Source organism: Anopheles gambiae, chromosome 3, assembly GCF_943734735.2.
Source record: "Anopheles gambiae chromosome 3, idAnoGambNW_F1_1, whole genome shotgun sequence".
NCBI classification, from domain to species: domain Eukaryota; kingdom Metazoa; phylum Arthropoda; class Insecta; order Diptera; family Culicidae; genus Anopheles; species Anopheles gambiae.
Window position 1 is genome coordinate 86,970,538 of NC_064602.1, and position 26,679 is coordinate 86,997,216.

Consider the following 26,679-nt stretch of genomic DNA (forward strand, 5'->3'; position numbering starts at 1 on the left):
GTCTAGACGAGTAGGACCATCATCATCAAAGTCATTACATTACCCAAAAAGTTGACGAGAGAGCACCTTTGATGCTGTTTGTTACGCTTTGCGTCCTGGTCAAACCAATCAAAACACAGCAAATGTATTAACATGACCGTGATACTACCAGTATTGGACTTTCAATTTCGACAATAACGAATTTTTCCGGAAACTTATGAATTTCGTAACGAATAATATGTTTTGAATGTTTATTAAGGTTGAATTATAGATGTTACCACAAACAATAGCTGAACATTTTCTGTTAAAAATGAACCATTGCTTGCAATCCTTTTTAAATACGCACACAAATATTCTCTGTTCAAACCTCTAGGGGATCCCTACCAGAACTTGCATCACTAACTGAGGTGAAAGCTCAGTGCCGGGTGCTTTTTTTACCCATTCTAATTCCCCTTTTCCATTTGCTACGCAATGTACGTATATTGTGATGGTAAAAAAGCAAAACTAGAACCATCATACAGTATGATAGAAAATGGTAACAGCGCAATACAAAAAAAAAACGCATCACTACTACTGCTCGCAGTCGTTTCGCAGGACCCAAGCGAAGGTGGCGTTCATCAAAGGATTTTTCCATTCCCTCCGCTGCAGCGTTTTGCAACGCTGGATACTGGCAGTTTTGAACAGTGTATAGAGAGTGGCCCACAGCTCTTGGTAATAATGGTCGGTGTATGTATGCGCCCGCGCGCGCTCTTTGGTAAGGTGGTGAATGCTTGCCACTGGACGGATTCTGCGGATCCCAGCGCGCAGCCGACCGGGCACAGAGAAGCTACACGCTTTGCGGGTGACTTTGATGACCGTATAATTATGATTGTACACATAAATAAATTTAATTCCATACAATTATGCGCCGTCAGTAACGGTGAGTGCGGATCAAGCGGAGCAGAGTAGCATGGTTGCTGTAACTCCTCACCGCAATTTTGTAGCGGGTGTACCGCTCTCCGTCTGTGGATGGATTTATGAATCCTACCAGCGCCCGAAGGTGGACCTGTTTGCTCACCGATACTCACCGGGTTCTCGGTTCCTCGCAGCATCTCTGCTTGCGCTTTGATGTCTGCTGGGGTTGTTGCGTAACCATGCTCGCCCAATAGTTATGCCCGGTTTGCCTTTTTGACTCCCGGGACTGTGCATATGCAAACGATATGGCCAGTTTTTTTTTGTGTGTGTGGGCACTTCCACCATTCTCGCAGCGTTTTGATGCGTGATATGTGTACCTCGACAAATGGCAGGATCTCTGTGCAAGCCTGAAGTCTGATTGATTGTCAGACGACGTGGATTTCAGTGAAGGCTGCTCCTGCACCGCAGTTCGTAGCGTAGGTGAATGCGTTTGCACCAAAGTCACACAGAGAGTGCACCTGCATTCGGATGCAGCCAGCCAGATCATGTTTTTTCGGGGCCAACAAAAAATGCCATTCCCAATTTTCCGACGTGCGGATTTGTTTGCCGAACACATACACATAGACACATTCATATCCAAAATGAATCCTAGCGCGGGGCGCCATTCTCCCTCTTTGCTTACTTTTATTGATTAAACAACGTGTTCCTGTCGTTTCAAAAAGTGTAGAATTGGTTGATCACACATACACACGGGTAGGTTAAAAGCAAAGAGAGAGCTTTTTGAGGATGCTTTCGCGAATTGTAGAGCTTTGTTTGCCGTGGAATTAGTGCGATTGCATATGATTGATGGGAAATGGGAACTACTAGTCATCGGTACACGTTGGTCCGTAGTTTGTATACCCGCGTGTTTTACCTACCGTCTACTCTAATCGGCGTGTCTTTGCGTTAGTTCACTGCCTGAAATGTTCTTTTTTTGTTTTGCTATTTTAAAACACAGATCGATCAACGAGGTTAAATGGAACATCAGCACGATGAGTCTGCGAGGTTATCAGTAGCCCGTATTAAATTAAATGTGTGCGTCTGATCAGTCTCCCAATGTCCTGTGCGCTGTCTGTCCAACTCCCCGAGAGCTTTACAATCAATAAATTCTTCACAGTTCGTACATCTCGCTGGTGGAAAATGGCATCATCTCCCGTAGCGCTCACAGAGATGACGCAGACGAACTTCAAATTCAATCATTACAAACGAACCTCGTACAGTCGCTCCCTCTTGGGTGTTATCAATGCGTCATCGTTTCACCTGTGGCCCTGTGTTACTGCAAGCGATTGCAGGAACCTCCAACCCCCTGAGTGTCCCAGACAACACCGCCCACGTGCACATGTGTCACCACGCGTGACGGCGTACTCCCGTCCCGAGGGAAATCAGGCAGGCGAAACTCGGCTGCCCTTGCTTTCCAGCACCTATTCCACCTCAACGTGTCAACGATCATCGAATCCCAAGGTTTCGCTGGGATTCTTTCACTGCTTGCGATTGTGCTCCACGAATCACAATATTTCACTCACATGACCGACCGACGTTGGGCCGCTTGTGTCGTCCGCTGACATGACACACACTCGTGCCCGTTGGTTCTGCCATCATCCCCGAGCGGAATGTCTTCATGTGTCCACAAAACTTGCCAGCACCGGCGCTAAATATAGGTTTCAGCCTGTTTGGAGCACTTTTGTTTGCTTCTAAGCCATCATTGTGCCGAAAGGTTGGTTTGTTGTGGTTGTTGTCGGTGGCAAATGTGTTCGATCGGTATTTTCGCAGATTCACACTCTCTTCCCTCCTGCACTCGCACTCTCGGGTGTGGGGAACTCATTTTCCTCAAATTAGTCTGTAAATGAAGCGTACTAATTGGGAAAATATGGTGATGTGCGAGCAAACACGGTGTACCGTGCTACAGAGTCTTCCCCCACGACCATATTTCCATTTGACAGCTTCTGCACGCCCAAACAAACACCAACCACGAGCCAGCCTCCCGAAGCAGGGCAAGGAGGGATGAAACATTTTGTGAAAAATTAAAACTGACAGGTTGTTTTTTGTTGCTGTTGTTGGTGACTCGTGGTGGTGGAGGGAAAGTGCACAAACAAAATTTCGATGGAAAACACGACTTACCGTTTAGCACTTAGGGCCGTAGGGGGGAAGGAATGTGTACCTCGAGTATAGGATCAAGAGTTTGAGGGCGACCAGCAAAAAATCGAACGTCTTCACCTGCTGAGCGCTTTGTGTCGGAAAAGTTTTTGGAAAGAAATTAACTTTTGAGCCCCGATCGATCGATGTGGAGGAAAACGAAGCAGATGTTTCTCGCGTCTTGAGGGCCGGGGGCGAAAAAACAAGACCACAACGAGCGAGCCTAAGCTTGCTGACTTTTCGCACCTCCTCGCAAGTGTTCAGTGCGCGCGCTCTCGGTGTGAGAAATCTGTCCTAATTTTGGCCGGTCTGTTCTGAAAAATCGATTCCACTGAACGGAATGAATAATTAATATCGAAATGGAAGCCCTAACTATACCGTCCCGGGGCAGCGACATCGTCGTACTCGGTGTGCTTCACCTCGATAAAAGTGTTTGTTTTTTTTGCCTCCCCTGATGATCCCCCGTGATTACCGGTAGGTTCTTCACTTTGAGATGGCTCCCGCTCTCCGGATGGCTTACCGATGTCGTTAGTCTTGCCAATATCCGGCGTCATCCCGGTGAAGCTCGCTCCGCTGGTTTAACCCTCGCGTCTCCTCACTCAAAGGAGCGTGTCACTGGAAGGAAATTGAAGATGTCGCCCCGAGACGTCGCGGCCGCTTGCAGCAATCGGATTATTAATGCGCTCACACACACTCACCCGTTTCCTCTCCCGGGTTTCTCTTGCTTCAATTTGCATAGATCAAATTTCAAACTCTGTGGCTCTGTGTGAGTGCGCCGAACCGAGTTCGAACTCCTCGGGCGTGCTCCCTCAGCGTGTGAGCACACGCTATGCGCGCCACGGGCACGCCGAACGGCACGATAATTAATCATAAATTTAAAACAAATGAATAAGTAAATGATACGATTCATTTCACTCTTAGTTTGGTGGCTTGTGGTTGGGAATGGGGTCCGGTGCCGGTTTGCGTTGCATTCGGAGTTGCTGCACGGGCTCGGCTGGTTAAGTGCGACAGCCATCGTACACCAACAAACCAAGCGAGAACTTCAGTGTCGTCGTCGTCGTCGAAGCGATCGTTAAATCTATTATTTATCGCCATCTTGTCAACCTCGTCGAATCGCCCATTTATAATGCAAAAATGGCAAACGACGTAGTGTCCTTTTGGCTCTTGGCTACTCCCCGTGACAGTAACAGCACACGGCAGTCGGCAAGTCTGGCATGCTCTTGGTTGGTGTTTGTGTTGGTCTCAGAGAATACACTCTGTGTGGACAAAAATAAAAATTCCGTGCAATTCACAGAAATTGACTTGCTTTTTCCCCCCATCAAGGTGGTTGCTTTTACAAGTTTTCTCGTGAATAACTGATCGCAAATGCAAACCCATTTTTAAAGCAAGCAGCATCGTTTCACACTGACAGCTGTCACTCGGCTGATGACACGACTGTCATTGTTTTTGGACCTGAGAAGATACTATTTTTAAATCTACCCGGGACGGCTATTTAGAATTTAGCGCAATTCTCCACACACTGCAACAACACAACTGACATCGGCTCACTGTGCCGCGAATCGTTTGTCCTTTGTGTTTTTATGTTTTTCTTTTTTTTTGTTCTTCAATGCACTCACTTCCACTGTTCCCTACGGATGTTTGAAATCGAAACCGACCATCGACATGATGCATGTGTGCATCGTACCCGGTGACCAGTGTCCTTCGCGAATATCCAATTCGAAACACATCCAGCTGTGCCATCGGGAGGTAGACATCGATATCCCGATGGCAATGATGACGAATATAAAGATAATGATGATGATGATGATGGTATGGTTCTTAGTTTTTCCATCTCGCAAAAGGGGAAGCCGCTGGACGAAAACTCTTCAACTCAGCCGTTGATATCCCCGAGCGTGGTATATCTCCCGCTGGGACAAGGCGTCGGGTATCGGGGTTCACCAAAGGACACACACACACAAACGAGAAGAGTTCGCGTACCGGGGTGAAAAGAAGATATCGCCCAGGCGTTCATTTTTCTTCATTCGAATCGATACCCGAAGGTGGGACAGGGCAATTTATAGCAACAGCGTCACACGTATTCATTTTGCTGGGGTTTTGTTTTTGTGCTTCTCCAGGCAGTGACCTCGACCGTGAGATCCATGGCGAGTAGGAGTAACGAACGAACGATGATGGAGTTGGTTGTTAGTTTTTTAGGTTTTTTTTTTGTTTGGTATCATCGTTACAAGTCAATTAATGTCCAGCAAAGCGTACGTTCAAACAGAAAGGGCAGGAGTTGGACCTCCCGATGATTTTGTCGGTGTCGGTGTATTAGTCAGACATTGACGTCCACTGCATCCTACCAAACCTTCTCCCGGGGAGCCGATCGATCGGGGATCGTCCGACAAACGGAAGCTAATGAGCAAACGCCACATCCGATCGGAGATGCATCCAGAGGCCTCCTCTGCGTTCGGTGTTTTTTGTTTTGCTTTCCCTTCTGAACCTTCCTGTCCCTACCCATGGAGAAGACTAATTAATGTAAATTGAACCATAATGTGCTGCCCTGTCACTCATTCGGGACGGTTTGGATGCACAAGCGGTGCCTGTTTGCTCTGGGCGGGTGGGTTGGCTCTGCCAGCTTCTTCTGCCGTGCCTCTGAATGGTTGTGTCGATTTGGACAGACTATTTTTAGATCACCTCCCTCGACGGGTTCCGTTGGAACGTTGTTCCGGGTCGTACCGACTGCCCCGGGCCCAGTGCCCGAGGAGCCATACGGTCTCGTCTAGTGTGCAGACCGTGTGCGTCTGCATGTATTTAAATTTAGTCCATTACACTGCACTGGTACCGTCGAGCAGAGAGTGTCATCCGGACACGACACAGCGAGTTTCCCTTTCGATAGGCGCGTTGCGTACGTTGCCAGAGACATTCGTAGTCTGTTTCTGGAATGTTTGACAACCGCAATGTCGGTACAATGCCGCCGTACACAACGGTATACCGGTACATCGTGTTTGGGTTCAGTTTTTTTTCTTCACCTCCCCCAACTGTGCTCTCGTTCGACAATGTCAAACACTTGAGAAAACAAACCATTCCTCCCGGTTACGGTTTGTTTGACTTTCGACGGGTTTTCCTGGGTGTCCAAAGGCCCCGAACTCAGCTCACATCCGGGTAGTGGTGCTCAGATGTACCGTACTTTGTTTTGATGGTCGACGTGGACGTACCATGGTGTGTCATTAGGGGTTTGGGTTGGAGGTCACGCTAAAAGCATTCCATCAAACGTACTCAAACGAAAGCGGTCTGGTGGCGCCATCTGTCTGGCATTCTCGATTGAATCATTTAGTTCGTGGAAACTCTTCTCTTCTGAGGAAGATGTCAACTTCGAGACCACCTTCAGTTGTATTTAGTATTAATCGATTCTCTTAACCCTATAATTACTTCAGCCCTTTTATTGAATGACCACTCATAATAACTACATCAAATTAATATATCCCGAATAAGCATCGAAACCTCTCCTTCCGGAATTGTAACTAATCCGGTTCGTGACATGCCACTATTCATCAACAACTCTCTAGAGGTAGGCTTTGTTTACATTTCCAGTTCCAGTGAGGCACAGTGAAACATATGTTCTGCGTCTAGCAACTTCTAGTGTGACCCAGTCAAAAAACTTTTCCCCTTTTGTGCCATGTGATCTAGTTGCTGTCAGTCCTGTCCCACCCACCACCACTCTAAGCCGCCTGGGGGAAAAAATGGGGAAGTTGGTCAACGCTATCGTTGTGCAGAATTAATTTCTAGACACATAAATCAAAACGATACCTTCCCACCGTATATCGCATTCTGGAATCTTTCGTGCGGAATTTTGGGGTTCGTCCCGGTTGGGTTGGTCAGCTTAAAACACAGAAGTCAATAAATCAACGAATCTAGGTGAGGTTTTTTTTTGTTGTTGTGCGGTTCTGGGGTGCTTTGGAAGTACCTTGGCGCGTATACCAGGCCATTCCTTTTTTGTTTTGTTTCCACTATGACTCAGGTAATTTAAAAAAGGGCATATCTTTTAATCGTTCTTAGAAAGATAATGTTGAATTTTGCATCCCTTTTTTGTTGCTGTTTTCATTTTTTTTTTCTTGCAAAGCAACATCCATTTGCAAATACAAAATAAAAACTTTGGAAACGGAAAAAACAGATGTGTCTTTACCGACAGAAAAGAGAGGGGAGCTACGTTATTTATGCTCCACAAGATCGCTTATCGATGCTTCCTTCACTGCCTCTAAGCTTAGGGAAGTTGAACGTTATCAAACGCTAGTCGTTTTTGCAATATGCTGGAATTGAAACTCCAAAACGGAATTTCTTTACCTTTTTCCTACTTAAGCTGTATGCCCCCCGAGAGAAATGAGGACCTAAAGTGGGGCAAACTCCATTAGCCTTGGGAGCTGTTCAACCAGCATCGAATTGGTTCGATTTTAATCTGCCCTCTGGTACGTACCTTTGGGTGCTTCATTGCTCTGGGCCTTTACGTGTGTATGTGTGGTAAACAAAAACACATGTACGTAACCTTTCCTAAAAGTGGGGAAAAATACACCCAAACACACTTGGAGTGGTCTCAATATCCAATCGAACGTATGGAATCCAATGACGGCTCTGGAGCGTAACAACGCGAAGGACCGGGCTCTTTGGGCGTCGCATAAACATTTGATGAATATTTATGTAGCATTGCCTGCACACGGCTGTAGGCTTCTGCCCAGGGAAGGTGAAAAGAGAGATAAATAGAAGAAGAGTTTTTTTTCTTTCCACATCCCGTTCTCTCTCTCTCGTTCTCAAACACTGTTTAAACAATGAATCATTGGTCCGTTATTGGCTGTTTGGTTGGTTAATTATACGCTTGTTATCTTTGGATTTTACGAGCCCCAGCTCTCCCAGCCGCAGACGGACTACGGTGATTGAAGTAAAAATACATCCTCCAGCAGGGAGCGAGAGTGAGTAGAGCCCGGCTGGAACGGAAGAAGTTTCTACGAGCACACGCGCGATCGCGGACGGACGGATGGAAGAGCGCGTGCTCTAAATGTTTTCTGAAAGGTTTTGTTGATGAGCGCAAGAACACGGCCTAACTGCGCTGCGGCCTGCTGCTGAGTGATGATTGTCAGAAAGTGTGTGTGTGTGTTCCAGGGGAGAAGCCGTTGAACCCGGGCGGACCCGGAGGTTTATGACACTGCGAGTGCTGTTGATCTGTAATGTACCGTTTCCTCCGGATCGAATGATCGATTTGGGAGAACAGCAATCGGAAGAAGTGGTATACGTCACGATCGTAAAGTGATCTACTTACAGCTTATTCGAAAAAACGGGAGCACTATTGGATTGCTTAGCCTTTGTAAAGAGCCGAACAGGAAATTGTTAGTCCAAAATCTCCGCCCAAAAAACAAGAAAAACAAAAACTCCCTTCAAGAAGTTATTTCGCTAGCAGAGTAGTTTGTAGTGTACGATGGGCAAATTTAATGACGACACAATGTCCGCATCTTGATGACAACTTCCGGCCCGTTTCTGCTACAAGTACAAACAAATCCTCTCCATTAATCAAAGCCATTAGTTTGTGTTGAAGTCGTCGCCGTCCTCGCTCTGTTACCGCTCTTTGCTCCGTAGCACTCTGCTGTTTACGCCTTTGAAGGATCTAGCTGTTGAGAAAGTTTTTGCCGAGAAAATCCCAAGAAGCCATGATCACGTACACTGCCGCCTCTGGGGAATTTCATCCCTTTTCAGGCGTGTTGTTTCTGCAAATTTCCGTCCTCCCGGTTGCAGGAGTTTTTATCTCCCCATCGCTTACACCATTTATCCTGGGGAGGGCAGTGGATTGTGGTATTATCTACGTCCACGAAAGGGGTTGAAAACTATTTCGCTTGCAGAGACTGAGTTTTGCAAAGAGGATTCGTTTTTGTGTATCTTTTTTTTTTCGGGAACTGCGCTCTCATATTCCCAGACGCAGTGCAAGCGAGACATCGTCCAGAGATCTTGCCGAAACTCGTTCATCTTCCACTGGGAAGATGAGCGAGTGCAGTTGCACGGTTGGAGCTAAAGACACCCACGATGACTCCCTTCCATCGTTTGTGAGGTTCTGGATGAGTTGTAATTAAAATTCTTGCCACACTTTTTGTGCACCAGCACCACCACACCTCCGCAGCAATGCAGTGCAGTTGGAATAAAACCTCAAAGTTGTACTACAGCACCCAGTGTAAGACCTTTCCAGTTCGGATAGCAGAATAGCTGACAGCACTGAAAGCGAGCCGAGTGTCCTGAAGGCACCTAAAAGCATAATTAGGAAGGTTAAAGGAAAGTTATTGCACGCGCGCGGTGATTGCTCCTCCGTGGGGATCGGGTGGAATGAAACCGAAAACATTTGGCTAAACTTGTGCCAGTGGAGTAGAGTTGAGTGTGCCCGCTTTGGAAAGTGGTGCTTGTGCAAGAGGGCAGCTGAAGTAGGTGACGAAAGTCGCATTGATAGCTCAATAGTGGCAATAGATTTAAATAGCAAATTCAGGTAGCTAACGGTATGCACGGTGAAGCGGTAGCAAAGAGACCAAGATGAAGAGACGAGCACAAAAACTGTTTCACATACTCTCTTCGGAAACAAAGCGTGTGGCCTTCCTACACGGTAATTATCGCGCTCAACTGGCCACTCGTAATGGACCTGGCGTACGACGTTTGAGTGTGCAAATACTGCTTTCGATGATCTGCCGCGTCTTTCATTCTCTCTTTGCTGTGCAGGGAAGATGGGCCTTTCAAAAATGCTAAGAAAATAACCTCACTTATGTGTTCCATTTGTGAGGCACAGCACAGAAAACTCTGCATGGAGAACTGCGCGTAACTCCTACTCGGAGGGAAAATGGGCGGAAAAACGGTTCACCTGCCGGTTTGGCCGGTACGGTAAGTGGCCATTGCGCATTTGTTTTAAGTGTATGTGCGTCGCGCGGCCTTTGAACGGGGGCGCTCCTATGCGAAAGCGTTCAAAGCAAAGCGGCGAACGAATCGGTGTGTGAGTGGGGGGGGGGGGGGGCGATTGTCAAGGATAGGTAAACAATCCATTTTGGAGAGCCAATTTGCATGACAGTGCAGCAGGGCGGCTAAAGTGGGATGGATAATTGATGCGGAAATAGATTTTAAGCACAAAGCGTGTACGGTTGCAGGAATTCCAAGCAATTTTCTCGTTCCACTGTAAATTGAAGCGCTTTCGGTGCTTGTTTCGGTGGTTTTGCTGTGGCTTCCTAATAATTACCTTTGTTCGACTGGTTCAATGGGTCACTACTGGCTTCTTATAGTTGGAATGTATGGAAAGCTGTGGTATTGAGTGTTGCTGACGAAGCCTTTATGTCTTATTTGTTTTGAAACTAATAATGAAGCTAATTTTATACAACTCATGTCAACGCTTTGTTAATCTATTTAATCCAATCAATACAATACGATCGTTTAACCTATTTTGTATATTTGTATATTTATTAAAATAACCGACGGACCTCATAAGCCCACTCGATATACGTAAGGGTACAATAGGAATATAACATTTCTTTGACTATAGACTAAAATTCATTTTAGGATACATTTCTTAACACAATTTATGCTATTATTTAGATTAAATTCTCAGATTGAAAGGATAAGATAATGCAATAGATATTACAGTACAAATCAATTAGAACAGGGAATGATTATATGACCAAAATAGAGCCTTATCTTCAGAATCAAAGAGCAATTTAGTTAATAAAATCATAAGATTGTTAAGATTAACTATTAGATAAAATAAAAATTGTTTTGATACCTTTATAGTCTTGTTTATGTATTTTTTCTCCTTCTTTTTCAACTAATGTCTATGTTTGGATGAAAAAAGGGTCAATTCGCTTCATACACCTCTGCCAATCCATAAATTATTATTAACGAATGTATTCATCGAAATTGTTGCAGCGTGTTTATACATAATCTTTTTTCATGAAATATTCATTTATAATCAGCAAGATGTATGTAACTCTAAAATCAAGTAATCATCAGCGTTAAGACAACTTTTTTGCCATTTCTATTTTGCATAATATAACGACCTATGAGAAAAAGAATTGAAGGTTTGGTGGAAACAATTCAATGATGATAAAATAAGATTTACCTTCAAACACCCTCAAAATATGATAAATTTATATTAAATGGTGAAAACTACAATGACAAAAAGTATCACTTTTGAGTTATTAAGCTTCAATAAAAATCATTTTCCGGGCTTAATTCGTGAACCCCTAGGCCCATTTGTACAAAAAAAAATCTTTTGGTGGTCGTAACTGTATAAATATATCAGTTGCTATTTCATAAAGACCCACCAACCAGATAAGTGATATTTAAAATCAATTCAACCCACCATTAAACGATCCCCAAAACTCACCAGATTTGCCACGCATGGCGCACGAGACTGTGCGCGCGCGCCCGCTCGCAAATGTGAAGCCACGAGAAAAAAAACGGGCCCCCACTTAGGGGGCACCCATCAATCAAAGAAACCCTCACCACAGTGTGTACCACCATTTGCCACCATGGAACATTGTCCCATTCAAGCGTTCGAGTGATGATTTGCTCGCGCAGCCGAAGTATAAAACCATATCAAAACAAGCACCTTCCCTTTGGCTTTCCCTTTGCTTTCCCCAAAAACCTGCGGTTATGAAACGAGATTCGGTGGAAGGCCGCCCTAAAGAGGACTCAGCTGTAAACAACGGTTCCTGGTTGCAGTTCGTGCACGAATCGATCCGCGCTGGGTCTTCCAAACGAAGAAAGAAAACAAACCTTTTATACTAACAGCACTCTTCATCACGTTTTTTGATCTTCAGTTTAATCTTCAAAAACTAGATCGGCTCCCCCAAGATACCGACTCCTGGGCTGGGATGGAGTTGCGTCTGCCCACGGGGCTTTATTTTGCTTTTTTCCCCATTGCTGGCGGTGCTCTACCCCGCCTTTCGGCCCAAAACGCACCCTGTCGTGTGAGGCCACCGAACGGGCACCACCACGTGGTAGTATCACGCCAACCTGGAGTTTGGATACAAAAGCGTTTGGTACCTAAGCGTGAAGAAAGAAACATCCCCAGCGGCCAGTGACAGCCGAACAGTTCCCGTTCCTTTCATCCCGGTCTCTCGCTCGGTCGCCTGTCGGTGTGCCCGAAAAACACGATAATAATCCACGGCACGACACACAACACAGGCCAACTGATGGGGAGGTTAGGAAAACAACAAATCCTTCCCTCCCCTCTCGTTCATCCCAGCCCTTTCGCAGATCAGAAGTGTTTATTTTTCCCATTCGTTTGTTGCTATTCAGGCCGTTGCCGTGGTGCGACATCCCTATCAGAGGGCGATCGGGAATCGGGCCCCCACAGTCTCGCGGAAATGGGGCGCCCGGGCGATTTGGCGTGAGCGATGAAAATTGTTTCCAAATATTTTTGTCCCCAGCCACCCTTTGTCCTGGGGTTGTTTGGATGGCAGGGGAGAGGGTCGAGCTCCACAATTATCTGATCATTTTCGGCCCCGGTCTGTGGCTGCTTTTCAGTGTGTCCATCAACACGCCGCCCGTCATAATTCGAGCACACGCGAACACGCCAATGTGACAATGTGCTATGGAGAATGGACCGAAGCGCTGGAGTTGAATGTTTTTGTTGGTACGAGGCCCACCGAAAGGTTAGTTCATGCACGTCTCGAAATACCTGAAGGTGGTCATTACGTATCCAGCGGACACGGCAGGCATCTAATTGGTTTGATTACGGATGTGCGTTTTTTTGTCTGGTTCTTCGTTTTAAAGGCTACAATAGAACAGTGCGTACGAGGTTTGAGGTTCTATTGGGGTGACAGTGTGCGTGGGGTGCGTGTTCTAGTTTTAATGAACCGAACGGCACTGGGGGGGTGTTGGACGATAATTGTACTTTTAAATGTCACCGGACGTTGTTTTCGAAACCGGTACCGGGTCCCCTGGGTGCCCGGAGGGCCGTGACGGCAATTTGACACTTTTTGGTGAGTGTTTTAGGTGTCTTTTCAATTAGGGACTTCTGTAGTAGTGTTCTGTGTTATGGTTGGGAAAACGTGTTATGTTCATGTTGACTCGAAATATGAAAATTCACTATACATTGGAATTGGATAAGTCTATCTAGACGGTTATTGCTTTAAAGTTCAAAGTTTAAATCAGTAACATTGTTCCTCTTTTTTGCATTTTTTTTCCTTTTTGTAAATCAGTTCTTGACATAATGTCCTAATTGTTTCCTTCAAAGCAACAATTTTGGGCTTGTTGTCATCATTTTTGGTGCCATTTTTTATGAAAATCTCTTCCCTTTTTGTTCAGAACGTTTTATTGAGCTTCTGAGCTAAAAGCCATGTTCAAAAATGTCAAGACTCATCCCTCAATTGAAAGTTAGAACCTACTTAATTATCCTTAGATCCAATGTTCCAAATTTAGGACTTACTTGCTTTGAACACAGTCACATAAAATAGTAAATGATTTATATTGGAGAAGTAAATTAAAGAATTTGCTGACATAAGTGTATACCTAAATTTCTATGGTTCTTCATGTCTTAATTTATTTATTTATTTGTGTTGTGCACCATCTTAGGTGAAGTTTTCCATTTCACGTCCAAACATTTAATATAAATATTTAATTTTTAGATAGACGTACGCTCGTAAGACAAACCTTTTTACCAATAATTTCCAAAAATACGTCAAAATTAGCTTTCGATTTCAATTTCTTTCTCATTCTCTTTGCGCTCCCTGTGTTTCCTCTTTCCTTTCCCTAGCCCTGCTGCTGCTTATCTTTACAATCAATGTAATTTTCGCCCCTTACTTCCACTCCATTCAGCGCCTAGCCAGCAGCCCGCAGCAGTCCGTGTTGGCAGCGGAGCAATCTCGTTGGCAGCGTAATTTAATAACGAAACAATCGGCACCGCTATTGTTGTTTCTGGGTGTTGTGTGCTGTTGATTTCCTCGTTGAATTTAATCTGCATGCATAAACTTTGCGCCTTTCAGCTGAGGACTACAGAGAGAGAGATAAAGCGAGCCTGGCATGGCATACGATTTGCATATTTATCTTCAAATGTTGTATTTGTATTTTTTTTTAAAGAACAACTGAAGAAAAAGTACAACACGAAAGAATGGCGCAAAACATGATTCTTTGTGTGCAATGTATGTGTGTTTGCCTCATTAATTATTCGCTTTCGTTTGCACGAGCGACTGTGCGAACAGACGCGACAGAAAAAGTAGCTAAATTCTACATAATTTTTTGGGGAAGATTTCAGTGCAAAGAACAAAAGCAGAAAACTGTTTAATTCCTTCCCTCACAACGAGGACCGACATATTGGCGTTGTTTTGAGTGCGCCGGCATGTTTAAATCAATTCAATTATCACCATCACCGTCGTCGGGTAGCGTATCGAATCGAATTTCCGGCCTGCTCCTCCGGTGGGGTTTGTGCTGAAGGATGCATGCAGCACTCGCTGAATATCCGCGTTGCTCCTTTATCACGCGGGCCTACGCCTCGTATCGCGATTTGCAACAGAGACTTTCTTATTTATCACACTTTGCAATCATTCGCTACAAAGTGTCTGTGCGTGTGCGCCTTTTTTGCGCGTTTGGCGGCCTGCGTCGTTGGTCTCGCCGTGGGCAAAGCAACACGGTACGAAATCGAAATCATATTATTGTGCGATAAAATTCAATTTCCTGCACAATTTTCCCGGTCCATTCCCGGAGTGCGAGCGGGAAGTGGCGTGCGTTCGCGCTCGGTGGTGCGGAATGTTGTCGCGCATCCCCTCCCCCAACCCCGCAATGGAAATCAGCAAATCGCGAGGAAGAATGCGACGACCCGGCAGGATTTTCCAGGAACCACCCAAAACGACATCAACACCATCCATCCGGCGAGACTAAAGATGATGATGATGATGATGATGATGGTGCCGGTTCCCGCCTGGTGCTTGTGCGTGTCATTCCTGGTGGTGATGGGGCCGCCTCGCACACCGGGCAAATGGACTGAGAGTCCTGGTTTTCCATACGGCGCGCGACCTTTTCCATTGACTCGGGCTCAGGCGTATCAGATGATGGATCCAAGTACATGACATTCCCCGGTAATTGAGACCCACGGCGTACCACCACCACCACCACCACCGGGCACTTGTGCGCGGCAAGCGGGCCAACGTTCGAGCGGCATTTCCTGGATCGCTTTCTCGCCCTGCGCCCTCTTCCCACCGCCGCGCGCACAATGAGGTGCGAGTAATGTGCAACGCGTACAGCGACGCCATCTTATAACCATGGAACCCCGGAAGTGCCATGACACACTCAATCGACACACAAAAGAAGTCGCCGGAAGAGCCCAGACACTGCGGAGCAGTGGCAAAAGGCGGGTGAAAATAAAAAAAGGTGTGGAAAAATGTCGTCTAGCAGCGGCGACGTCCTTCAGGATCCGATGGTTTCCGTTTTCAGTGTTCAATCGATTTTGCGTTCGAAAGAAAAGGCGTTGAATGGCATCCTGGCAAAAGGTACGGGAATATTGCTCCCCGGAACAGGCCGGAGGGACGGTGACAGGGGCGCGATGTGCGTGTGTGTGTATGTGTATTAGCATCACTTCCGTGCGCCGGGTACTGCTGCGTTTGGTTGCCATCTGTTTGCCATTTGTGGAGCTGTTCCGGTATTCATGGGTTTGATGATGGTGTAGTACACACTCACACACATCCACATTGACTTTTTTTTCCATGTAGCTCCCTTCTTTTTACCCCAAATTTACGCTCAACGGGAAACATACTGTGTCATGATAAAAAATTAAACGTTACATTTTATTGTGCGAAAGATAAGAGCTGAAGCGACGTGTCACATTCGTGCAAACAGAGGGTCGAGAGAAACACATATTTATGTTTTCATTCGGAAAATGACATCCTATTTTTTGGCTCTTCGATGAGTGAGATGTGTCTTTTTTATAATGTGTGAACAACGTGATGAACGTTTCCCTCTGGAACGAACTGAGCATCTTTCATATACATGTTTTTACCCATTATTACTATTGGACAGACATTTTTTTATAATGAACTGTACTCTAGAACTGCTGGTGACTATAAATAATTCCTTGAATTTTGTTAAACGAAATTCTATTTCTTTGTACTTTATAAACTCTCATTTGAAGTTCAAATCAACATTTCATTCAGTTTTTCAGAGTTTTTTTTTTCAGTTCATCGAAGTTATGAGTTCCGAGTCGTATTGTATTCTTCAAAGAGGCTTAAATAATCATAATTCCCTTATACAAGAATTGAAAAGCAGTTAATGACTCAAAATGTGACGTCGAATGAGTACATTTAAAGCTCTTTTAGTATTTGTCTGCTCTGTTTCTAGTCTTTTGGTACAGGCGCTATCGCCACTGTCTCGTTTAATTCGCTCAATTCTTTGTCGTTCGTGCTCTAATATCGTCGTTGCGTCAAACCAACGCATCAGTACGTGTCGCTGGAGATGTACTTGGAATGAAATTTGGATATAAATGCTCACAAATCGTCCTCATATACAACTTTGAAAGAACTTTGAAAATCCTATTATGTCCTTATAATAAACCATCTGGATGCTAAATAGTTTCATCTTATTTGAAGAGTATTTCTATTTTATTTCATTAGGCTTTTGCAAAGATATTGCTTGCCTTCTTCCAACTGGTTGAGTCTGGTTGAATTTACATTTATAAATGTTCAAACATTCTGCCATTACAGATAGATATTGCAATGAAATTGCCTTATTCTTGTAAAGAAAATCATCGTACGTACCATACATCATCTCATCTGCTGCTCCAATCTCAGCCCAACTGATATGATGCAACTTAATATCAATATTAAAGCACTGCTTTCCACTGTTATTAAAACTGTTCTGTGGAAATCTCTCTCGAGTGAAACGGTTTTATAATTCCAAACAGACACACACTCTCAGCTGCAAATCAGGATTACTTGTGCATCGTTTCCCAATGAAGCATCAGTTCCGCTTTTTTCTGCCTTTCGTTCGAACACCTGATAACACCACACCGGTATCAGATTCCTAATGAATGCCTTTCCCCCCCGTGAGAACGTCGAACTAATTGGTTGGTTTTAATTATGGCTTCATCGGCAATTCGTGTTCCTTCCGAAGCTGTGCGGGTTAGGGTATCGGAATAAAAGTGGGAAAATCGGACGTTTTTTAGTTCGTCTTTCGGACGAGCCAGGATGTATCTGAAGCTAGTCATTGCAAGAGGCAAATGGATAGGAATTACTAGTTTGTTACACACTGCCGCTACTACGCTTCCTTTCTGCTTCCACACCGTAATTGAATGCTCAATGGATGAAAACCGACTCGCGAGAACTTTCACTGGGGAATTTCGACAACACTCCGCTACCAAGCAGTCCAGGAATAAGGATAGCAGCTTAAGCGGAAGCGATTTTGAACCCTTGCAGAAGTTTTACACCCGCATCTCAACGCGATCGAACTGCAGTTTGGAATTTAGTGTGTCTGTATTGGAGACGCCCCTGTTTTTTTTGTGTGTATGTGTTCTGTAAATTCCTCCTCTTGGTGCTCTTTTTGGATCGGGATTTTAATTAAAGCTACAACCGTGCACCGCTTCGCAACACATCAGGTCCCCGCGAACCCTATCATCAGACTACACCCCGTCGTTTCATTGTAGCTGGGAGGACACACGGTCACAAAAACACGCACCCACGAGACGTGACTAATGAATATCGAACATATCGATCTGCGTTTTGCGCTCTCGGTCTTAATCTTCGATGTCGCTTCGATAGTACTGTGTGGCACTGTGCGGAGCTCGGCACACCCGACAACAGGACAACAACGGCTTCCGGCTTCATCATGCTGATTCATGACCTTTTTGGACACTCTGTATGTTCTACGGACAGAGCAGCAGCACCGACATTCCACTGTGCCGTTGTACCGTGAACGAGTAATTGAATAATTGCGGTCAATCAGAGAACCGTCTGGCGCTGCTGGTTGTACCCGGGCGATGAGGTCAGTCGAAAGTCGCACAGGACGCACAGATTTTAATTCCTTTAAGCGCTGCTACAGCTCTGTGCATCCAGCAAGCAACAGAAGAGGACTGAAAAAAACACGCGTTACTACACCGTCCGGAATTACGCGACGTCGACTGGATCTGCCTCATCGGTCGTCGTTTTGGAATAATTGTAAGCGCTCTGCGTCGTTTTTGTTAGTCCCTCTCGTTTTTACACTCCAGAATCACCATCACTTAGAGAGGTCTGGGTTTTTTTGTTGCTTTGGTTCTCCAAATCGGATATGTTCTTTTCTTCTCACCCTCACCATCGATCGTTTGACTTTGTGCCAGTGTTCCGGGGCTACAATAGCGCGTGAAGAGGCTTTTCGCAAGAGTGCGAGATGGTGCGAGTGGTGGCAAAAGTTCGCACTTCAATTCGCTACCATAAACCGTTCTCCGTACCGTAGACTTTGGCGTTGTTATTTTAATGAGTTGCAAGCGACGAACGCGTCCTCAAAGTCAACCTCACACACACACACTGGAGAAGGTCGTTCGACGACCGGACCCAGCAATGCAAACATAGCGTTCTGGTACGCGAAGACGAGGGCATACAGTTTCAGCTCCCCCTATTCGTGGTTTAACTCTAGCTACAGATAATTACGTGTGTTTGGGGTGGGTGTGGGGAGTGCCGTCTGGCTGTTCAGTAGTAAACCCTGGGAGAGGCGCCTCTGGAGACTGACAAATCAACCGGGGAAACTACAACAACACGCGCGCCCGGGTGCGTGCAGATTTGAAATGCAGATGAGGCCGATGAGAACCACCAAGCAAGTACGTACGACGGGCGGAAGAAATACGACCTCGGTCAGAAAGGGAAAAACAACCCTAGTTTACTGTAGCCACCCCGGGTTTTTTTTTATTCTACTGCTTTTCTTTATTGATTACAGGGGGAGGACTAAGAGAGAAAAAAAAAACGCAAGACCCAAGCGGAAATAAACACGAAACATTGGTTTTGGGTGACTCATTCGTATCGCTTTGGCAGTTGGAGTTTTCGTGCTCAAGATAACCACAACACACACACACACACACACACACACATTAATCATTAATTTGTGTGCTGCCGTAACCCGGTACGGCACTGTTGTTTACTCGCCATTATTTCAAGTGGTGAGGAAATAATGATGCCTTTTTCGACGCCGCCTCAACCCAAAAAAAAAAAAAGAAACAGGTGCGTTGTCATACCATTGCATCAAACCTCTAATGACATATATTCTACGTTTGCAGTGGGAACAACCCCTCCATTATAGCTTCCCCATATCCCTGAATTTCTCTAGGGAGCAAGTTGTTGAGCAACAAAATATACTAACCACAAAGCATCACCCCCTCTTTCTTTCATTGCAGGACCGGCACGTGAAGAAGCACGGTGACGGTGAGCCGCTGGTCGACTCCTCGCAGGACTACGTGCTGCTGCTCGGCTACGAAAACCAAACGCACACGGTGCTGCGCTTCAAGCGCAAACTGGACACGTGTGACGTGGCCTACGACGTCCCGATCACGGTAAGGATGGGATTGGTGGGTGGTGGGTGGCAGCACGAAGCAATCGCGCCTGAATAATGTCGTCTTCATTACAAGATAAACGATCGGGCCAAGTGCGCTTCGCTTCGAGGGGTGAACTCCAGGGGTGACCTTTTCCGAAGGGGTGACTCGCTCCAAGACGTTGGACTCACTACGACCTTCGTTCGTTGCGCCGGGCGCGTTTCCAGCGGCCGAGAGACCCTACGTCCTTACGCAAACTGCCGCCACTTCGTGTCTCATTACGATTTTTTTCATAGTAAAATAACAATGCAAACAATTGCAGAGGTAGAAGGAACACGTCGTTGCTGTTGCTGGTAATGATAACCAACTGTACGGGTATGCACGGGCGTATCGTTTACGCTTTCCAGTTTTTATGCATAATTTTTGTCTCTACCCGCACTGAGAGCCTTTTCCAAAGTGGACGCGTCACTAACCCCTCTGTCATGGGTAAGATCACTCGAAGAAGTGTACTCGAGGCCTGCTGCCCACTTTCAACAACGCTCGATCGATCTCTCGAACGTCTCCATTTTGGTGAATGCGTCTTTTTTTTGCGTGTGCGTGCGCCCCATAAGTGCCACCGGGTGGAAAGGGTTGGGAACAAAAGGGGCAACAACTGCATCCAAGCGAATATGTAGGGCACAGTCATACACACAATGTTTGTGTGCGAAAGGCTTTTGCAACCGATCGGTTGCCGTTGTCAGTGGCTCGTGTTTGGGGTTGGACGTAATCAACCGACCTCGGACGACAACACGGGACGTCCGCAAGAGAGAGGGAAAAATACCTCCCCATTTGAAGTGCAGGTTGGCACGCAGGCATGCACCATCGACGGCGAGATTGTAATTAATTTCTCATGCCCAGATGACAGAGTGTGGTGCTGCAGTTGCTGGGAGGACGATAGATGAACCACAGAAAAAAAGACAGCTCATTTAAATTGAGTAACGTCCACTGCGGTACCAAAAAAACAACATCGATTCTGGTGCTGCTGCAACAACCTGTCTGGTTGTCGGGCGGTTTCCGAAACTTCTGTTTACGAAACAATGCAGCGCGAAACGTAAAGAAGTAACGCGCACGCTAAAGTCAACCGGCCACCGGCATAGGTCGTTCGTGGTACGTGGGTCCACAACAAAAAAAGCGCGTACAAATTGATCGCCGGGGGTTTTGGGCTTGAAAGGATGTTTGCACACGAAATCGTTCAAATATTGGATATGGATCGGTTGGTAGGTAAGCGTTTGGAGGGCTTTAACCTGCCGGTTAAAGTTTGTTTTGGTAATGGGTAGAAGGTCTGAAGAAAACAAAATAAAAGATTGATGATGTAATGATTGCATAGAATTTGGTTGAGCATTTGATGGTGGTATGAGCAACAACTGTTTAGAGAATTTGATTAAAGGAGTTTAAAGAATTAAAATATTTTTTTTTGTGCCATTATTTTTTTAATGAAATGATGAGCCTGTTCTTTGATAAGCCATAACAAATCAGTTGAGGGTCAGGGAGAAGATGCAGATTACAGTTTTTAGACTAAATTTCTATTATTTTTCATCTTACCGTTTAATGCCAAGCTAATACCCCACAGAGTGCTTTCATACAAATTTTAAAACCAACTAAAAATCTTGTTAAACGCCTGTCTGATAATGAAGAATATTGCAATAGCATTTAATTTTACTTCATTTATTATTCGAGAAACGTCACACATTGAAGGCAACTGTGATATTTACTTACCTTTGATGGCATAGTTTGTGAACTTTTGGACAGGATTTAAAATGCCATTCATGTCTTGCTGGATACTAGAGAATATAAACTCTTTTCTTTGCCTTAGATAGTGGATTGGAGTGGATTAGAGGAGAAGAATTACTGTAGAGATTTGAATCTTTAAGTCACATACAGCGCCTGTCACAACTTTATGTATGGCATAGTTTGTGAACTTTTGGACAGGATTTAAAATGCCATTCATGTCTTGCTGGATACTAGAGAATATAAACTCTTTTCTTTGCCTTAGATAGTGGATTGGAGTGGATTAGAGGAGAAGAATTACTGTAGAGATTTGAATCTTTAAGTCACATACAGCGCCTGCCACAACTTTATGTATAAGTCATTACAAAAATATTATTTTTGCACTTAAGTGTCTTTAAAGTTATGTTACGTCCGTTTTTCATAACATTCAGTTTTTCGTAAAAAGTCATTTAAAAATGAGTTTAAAGCTTAGAAAAATAAAAAAAAAATGGTAAATTAAATTTTGCCCAAATTATGCATCTATCACTTCCAGACTTTTCGGAAATCTTGCGAAAAACGACAGTCCATATAGCTGTGGTAGGCGCTGTTTGCTTTCAATTACGACTGAATAAATAATGTTTTTAAATCAGATTAGTTGATTTACATGATCATGTATATGAATTAGTGTATTCTAAGGTGATTGGAATACGTCACTACACAATTTGAAATTAAATTTGCACCCCGTAAAATGAAAAAAAGACATGAAAATAATTCAAGATCAAGAGCTTATCTATCTGACGCCCTTAAAAGAATTGTTTGTAGCATTGACAGTTTTATCGCGTAAACTACTCGAATGCTGTCTTTTTTGTTACGCAAAACTCACCTGTCCAAATTGCTCATTATGATTTATTACCTCTCTCGCACCCAACCCCCACCAAATCTAATCATTAAAACTAATACGCTCGATAATAGCGATAAATCGTTCGGCTAATGCTCAGTTCTATGCACATCGTGTACAACGCGTACAAAAATAATCCCGCCCCACATACCATTACGTAAAACTGTACACCTTTATCAAATCAATCTCGTGTCGAATGCTGCTCCCCCCTAAATAAAAAAAAAAAACAAAACTCCCCACAACAGTTAGTACGGAGCTCCGGCCAGCCCCTTTATCCACCATTTACGATCTACAGCAGCATGCATATCGGCAATAATTAATCGCCGGACGAGGGAAGACTGGTGGGACGACTCTGCTCATTTTCATAATTCGCTCACATTGTGTAGCGCGTCTGTGACACCGCCTGTGACACGCGATTAGAGCAAACAAAAAGAAGAAAAAAAGAACACAGAGGAAGCAGAGCACAAAAGAATAATGTCTAAACAAATCGATACCATTAGGATAAATGGTCGAGGTCGCGGTGGAACCCATCGCGGCAACGCGCAATCAATCATTGATGGAGCTCCATCAAGAACTCATTTATTTCTGTGGTTCCGGTGCGTGAGGGTGTGTGGAGGGTGGGTGTAAAACAAATAGTTGTTTGATTTGCCCTTTGTTTTACAATATTGTCCACCCTCACAAAATTGTCAATCTAAAACCACCCCTAGGCTGCACCATGTTGTTTATTTGGGTTGTGCTACCGTTGCTAAATGAAAACTGCACCGCAACAATTTACAGCAGGCATCAGCGCAAATGACGAAAATGCACCACCTGCTGGTTTTAGCCTCCAACAAGGTGACATAACCAGTGTAGTGTTACCATGGCCAAATAGATGTTGTCGGCTCGTGGTAACGCAATCGTTACAGCGTGCGGTTTTTCCACCGTCGGTTTTGTGGTTTTATCTTTCACGTGCCGCAGCATTAGCTGCGGGATAAAACTGGATGTTGCTGATTTGGAAAACCCACGCCCAAGATCACGTTATCATCGCGATGGGGTGCACACGACGGACACACGCAGGTGGCTGCGGACGACGGTCCCGCAAGCTCCCAAAAGCGCCAACAGTCCGTACGCGTAATCGCGGTGCGTAATTAAAATCCATAAAGCGGCAATTTTCCGTCCATCGGCACGTCGTCGGTATGTGTGTGATTATCTTTCAATCAGCGAGTTTTCCACAGAGCTTCTAATCCCGCTCTCACCTCCACTACGGTGAATGGGACGGGAGCTTTTGATCGCGGATTTGAGGTTCCCGAGCCGCGTGCTGCTTGCAAACGGGATGAGGCCTACATATGCTGGACAATTATGCATCGCGCTTTGCCGAGATTAAATAACACGTTTTGTGTGTGTTTGTGGGCTCCTCAATCTCGTGCAAGCTCATGCTCACATCTAGGTCGTAGCGGGGCCACTGTGTGTTACATTTGCACATCTTGTGCACATCCGCAAGCCATTCGGGCCAAAGGAACGGGAGTAGAGAAGAAAAAACCCACGACAGTACACAATGTAATTGTGCCATGTTAGAGAGGTGCGTGCGTGTGTGTGTGTATGTGCTGGGAAATTGCTGAGAAAAAGTGCACTGCCGCGAGTGATTGCGTCGTCGTCGTCGTCGTTGCCACCATAATCAACATCATCATTTTCTGCTGCGCAAGAACAAACTTCGCTTCAACCTTAGGTAGGCTGCATGAAGACGGGAACCCATTGGTGCTGCTACTGCTGCATCTTTCTGTGCGTGTGAATGAAAAATTGTGCCTCAACTCTCACTACCACTTCTCAGGGGGGCACTTCTCAAGCTCATCGTCGTCGTCGTTCGATGGGTTTGTGGTTTCATCGTTCAGTTCATGCGTTAATTGCTTGAACTGCACGGTGAGTCGTGGAATGGACATTTACGAGAAGACTTTGTAACCTGTAATTTGTAATTTTGTAATTTGTAACCTTTAATTTGATATTTTACGAATGAAAGATTGAGATTTTTTAATAACTTGAATCGTTAATATAACAATCCTGACAAATTGTTTAACATTTATTGGCATTGAGTAGTTCCGGTAATTTGATGTCTCTTTAGTTGTTATAATACTGCTCAAGCAAGCCTCTTTATTTGTCTTGATACAGTCGCTGCAGCTAAATGAGGGCTTAAATGGCCTTTTTTTGTCACTAAGACACCCATTTTTGACTAATTGGCAATTGTTTTGTTTCAAAAAATTCATCCCTATGTCTGAAGCTATGTGTTCCAAAAATATGCAATTTTAGTCAATTCATCAATATGTATTAGATTTAGAGAGAGATTTTATTTATTAATATTTACTATTTATTTATTATTTATTAAATTTATTAGAGATATGTTTATTAGAATTAAAATGAGGAAATAAAAAGAATAGAATATAAAATAGAATAAAATAGAAGATATAATTATTGCTATAACAATTTTATAAGTTATAATGGAGTTAAAAATTGACATAGGTTTTGTGTTGTTTAAAATTAAAATCAAATACCTCTTCTAATACCTTGCATATTTATCATGAGTCTTTTCAAAGTAATAAAATTCAATAAACAGATTCCAATATGACCGTTAGAGTAAAAAAAAAATCTTAGAAAGACAGTTTTGCAGCAACGACTGCTACTCAAAAAGTGCATGAAAAATTGCCGAAAGATAGCAAGAATTAAATCACATTACTCCTTAAAACATCTTAAAACATCTTAAAACATCTTAATTCCCCAAACGTCCCCTATTGTCTCGGCATTTTCCCACTGTGCAACAGACTGGCCACAATGGCAGAACGGTAGCCAATCAATTCAGTTACAGTGCCGGGTTACTTTTCGAGTTTACAGCACCAGAAAAAAAGCGTTCCCTTCATCTATTTTCGCTAATTATCGGCTGTGATCGACCAGCGACGAAACGTGCTCGGGATGGCAAAAGTGTTCCCCTTGCTCCGTGAGCATGAAGCGGAAAGTCTTGAAAAGAGACTAGAATAAATACATTATTTTAAAGAACTCTAAAGTTACTCAATATTCTTCAATTCTAAATAATTCCAATTTGAGCAAACTAAGTAAAAAATTACCATTTGTTCATTTTAAAGCACCCAGGACGAACATACTCAACCGAAACCGGTCGGCGATGAAAAAGTGATGACAATTTTTCATTTAACACTATCGCGTGCTAAACGCAACGCACAGGGCAGACAAGAAAGTACGCCGGACTTGTGAAGATGCTACAGCAAGCAACCTCTTCCGTTCCGTCCACAAGCCGGCGCTCAGGACGATAAAGAAGCCAAAACAAAGCGGCAAAGAAATCGATTGTCGATTACTCGCTACTCGAGCGGGTGCGGGAGCAGCCTGTCTGAAGAAAAGTTGGCAGAAAAGTTCGCTTCATCAAACGGAAGAACGGTGCAACGGCGGTGTCTCTGCGGGGTTATGGGGCGATTCCGCGCAGCCCTGCTGCAAACTTCCGCCACAGTGGCTCGCTCCCCTTCCCCACGCGATAGACTTACTCAGTTCCGTTTCGATTAATTTCCTTTTCGCGTTCGTCGATAGTTGAAGAAGCAACCGACGTCACCACCGCACCAACGGCGCGCTCTTGGGGGTTTTGTAATCAATTTCCGTGTCACGACCAGCAGCAGCGCCAGAAGCGCGGCTTGAGAAGGCGTCGGCGAACCTGCTACTGCCACCCAGCCACCGGGGGCTGACAAGTTAGGTGACGTTCTGTTTCGCAATCGAGTGAAAAAGACATCCCGCGGCCTGTTCGATGGCGCATCGAACGGTGCAAGTTGACTTTCGTTTCGATTTTACTTTGTCTTCCTCGTGGCAGCTTTTGGAACCGTGTAATTCGCTCTCGCGGCGCAGGCACCGAAGGTTCCCGGCGTAGTGCAGCTTTCTATCCTTGCAACAAGAAAAAGTAAGGCTCCTTCGGTGCTTTTTCGAAAAGTGTGCACTCCTTTCGGGGGAACGGGGATGTACTTTAAGCCAATTAGTAGAATAAATACCGCTTTATCTCATCCGGCAGCCAATGCCTTCGCCCGCTGCTTTGGGTTCAGCATATTATGAGTCTTCGGGCTTTCGGATGTCAAAGCGGTAAGCTTTGTGCTTTGCGGGTGTACCCTGTCTCCCTGTCTTGTCATTTTCTTTTCACTGCTCTCTCTCTCTCTCTCTCTGTGTGCTGGGCCTGACTTTTCATGCTCGACAGCAAAAGAGCTCCAGGGGTATTCCAACGGGGCGGGGTACGAGACACACCAAAGAGCAAAGCAAACAGCAGCCTGAAGTGCCTGTAGGAAAGGATGCCTCGCTGATACAAGCTTCTGACAAGCGCACCGAGAGCGGTTTCGCTGTAATCAGCATGCTCCACGTGCGCTCAATTAAATTGCAATTGGTTTGTGCGCTGCTGCAGGGAACGGGTTTTTGGGAACGAGGGCAGGGAAAGGAAGGGAGGAACAAGATTGCAATCATCACCGACCCGACTGCTACCCGGCTGCTGCAGCGACGACGAACCGCATCAACC

The 26,679-nt window shown here is 44.9% G+C and overlaps 1 protein-coding gene across 2 annotated transcripts in view; it reads left to right on the top strand.

Annotated features, from left to right (window-relative positions):
* Positions 1–26,679, top strand: part of LOC1281023 (MOXD1 homolog 2) — a 135,831-nt gene that overhangs the window by 89,067 nt on the left and 20,085 nt on the right. For both annotated transcript variants that reach the window (XM_061656473.1, XM_061656474.1), the window contains exon 4: positions 19,379–19,534. In XM_061656473.1, coding sequence (XP_061512457.1) covers positions 19,379–19,534 — 156 coding nt within the window. The remainder of the gene's footprint in view (positions 1–19,378; positions 19,535–26,679) is intronic.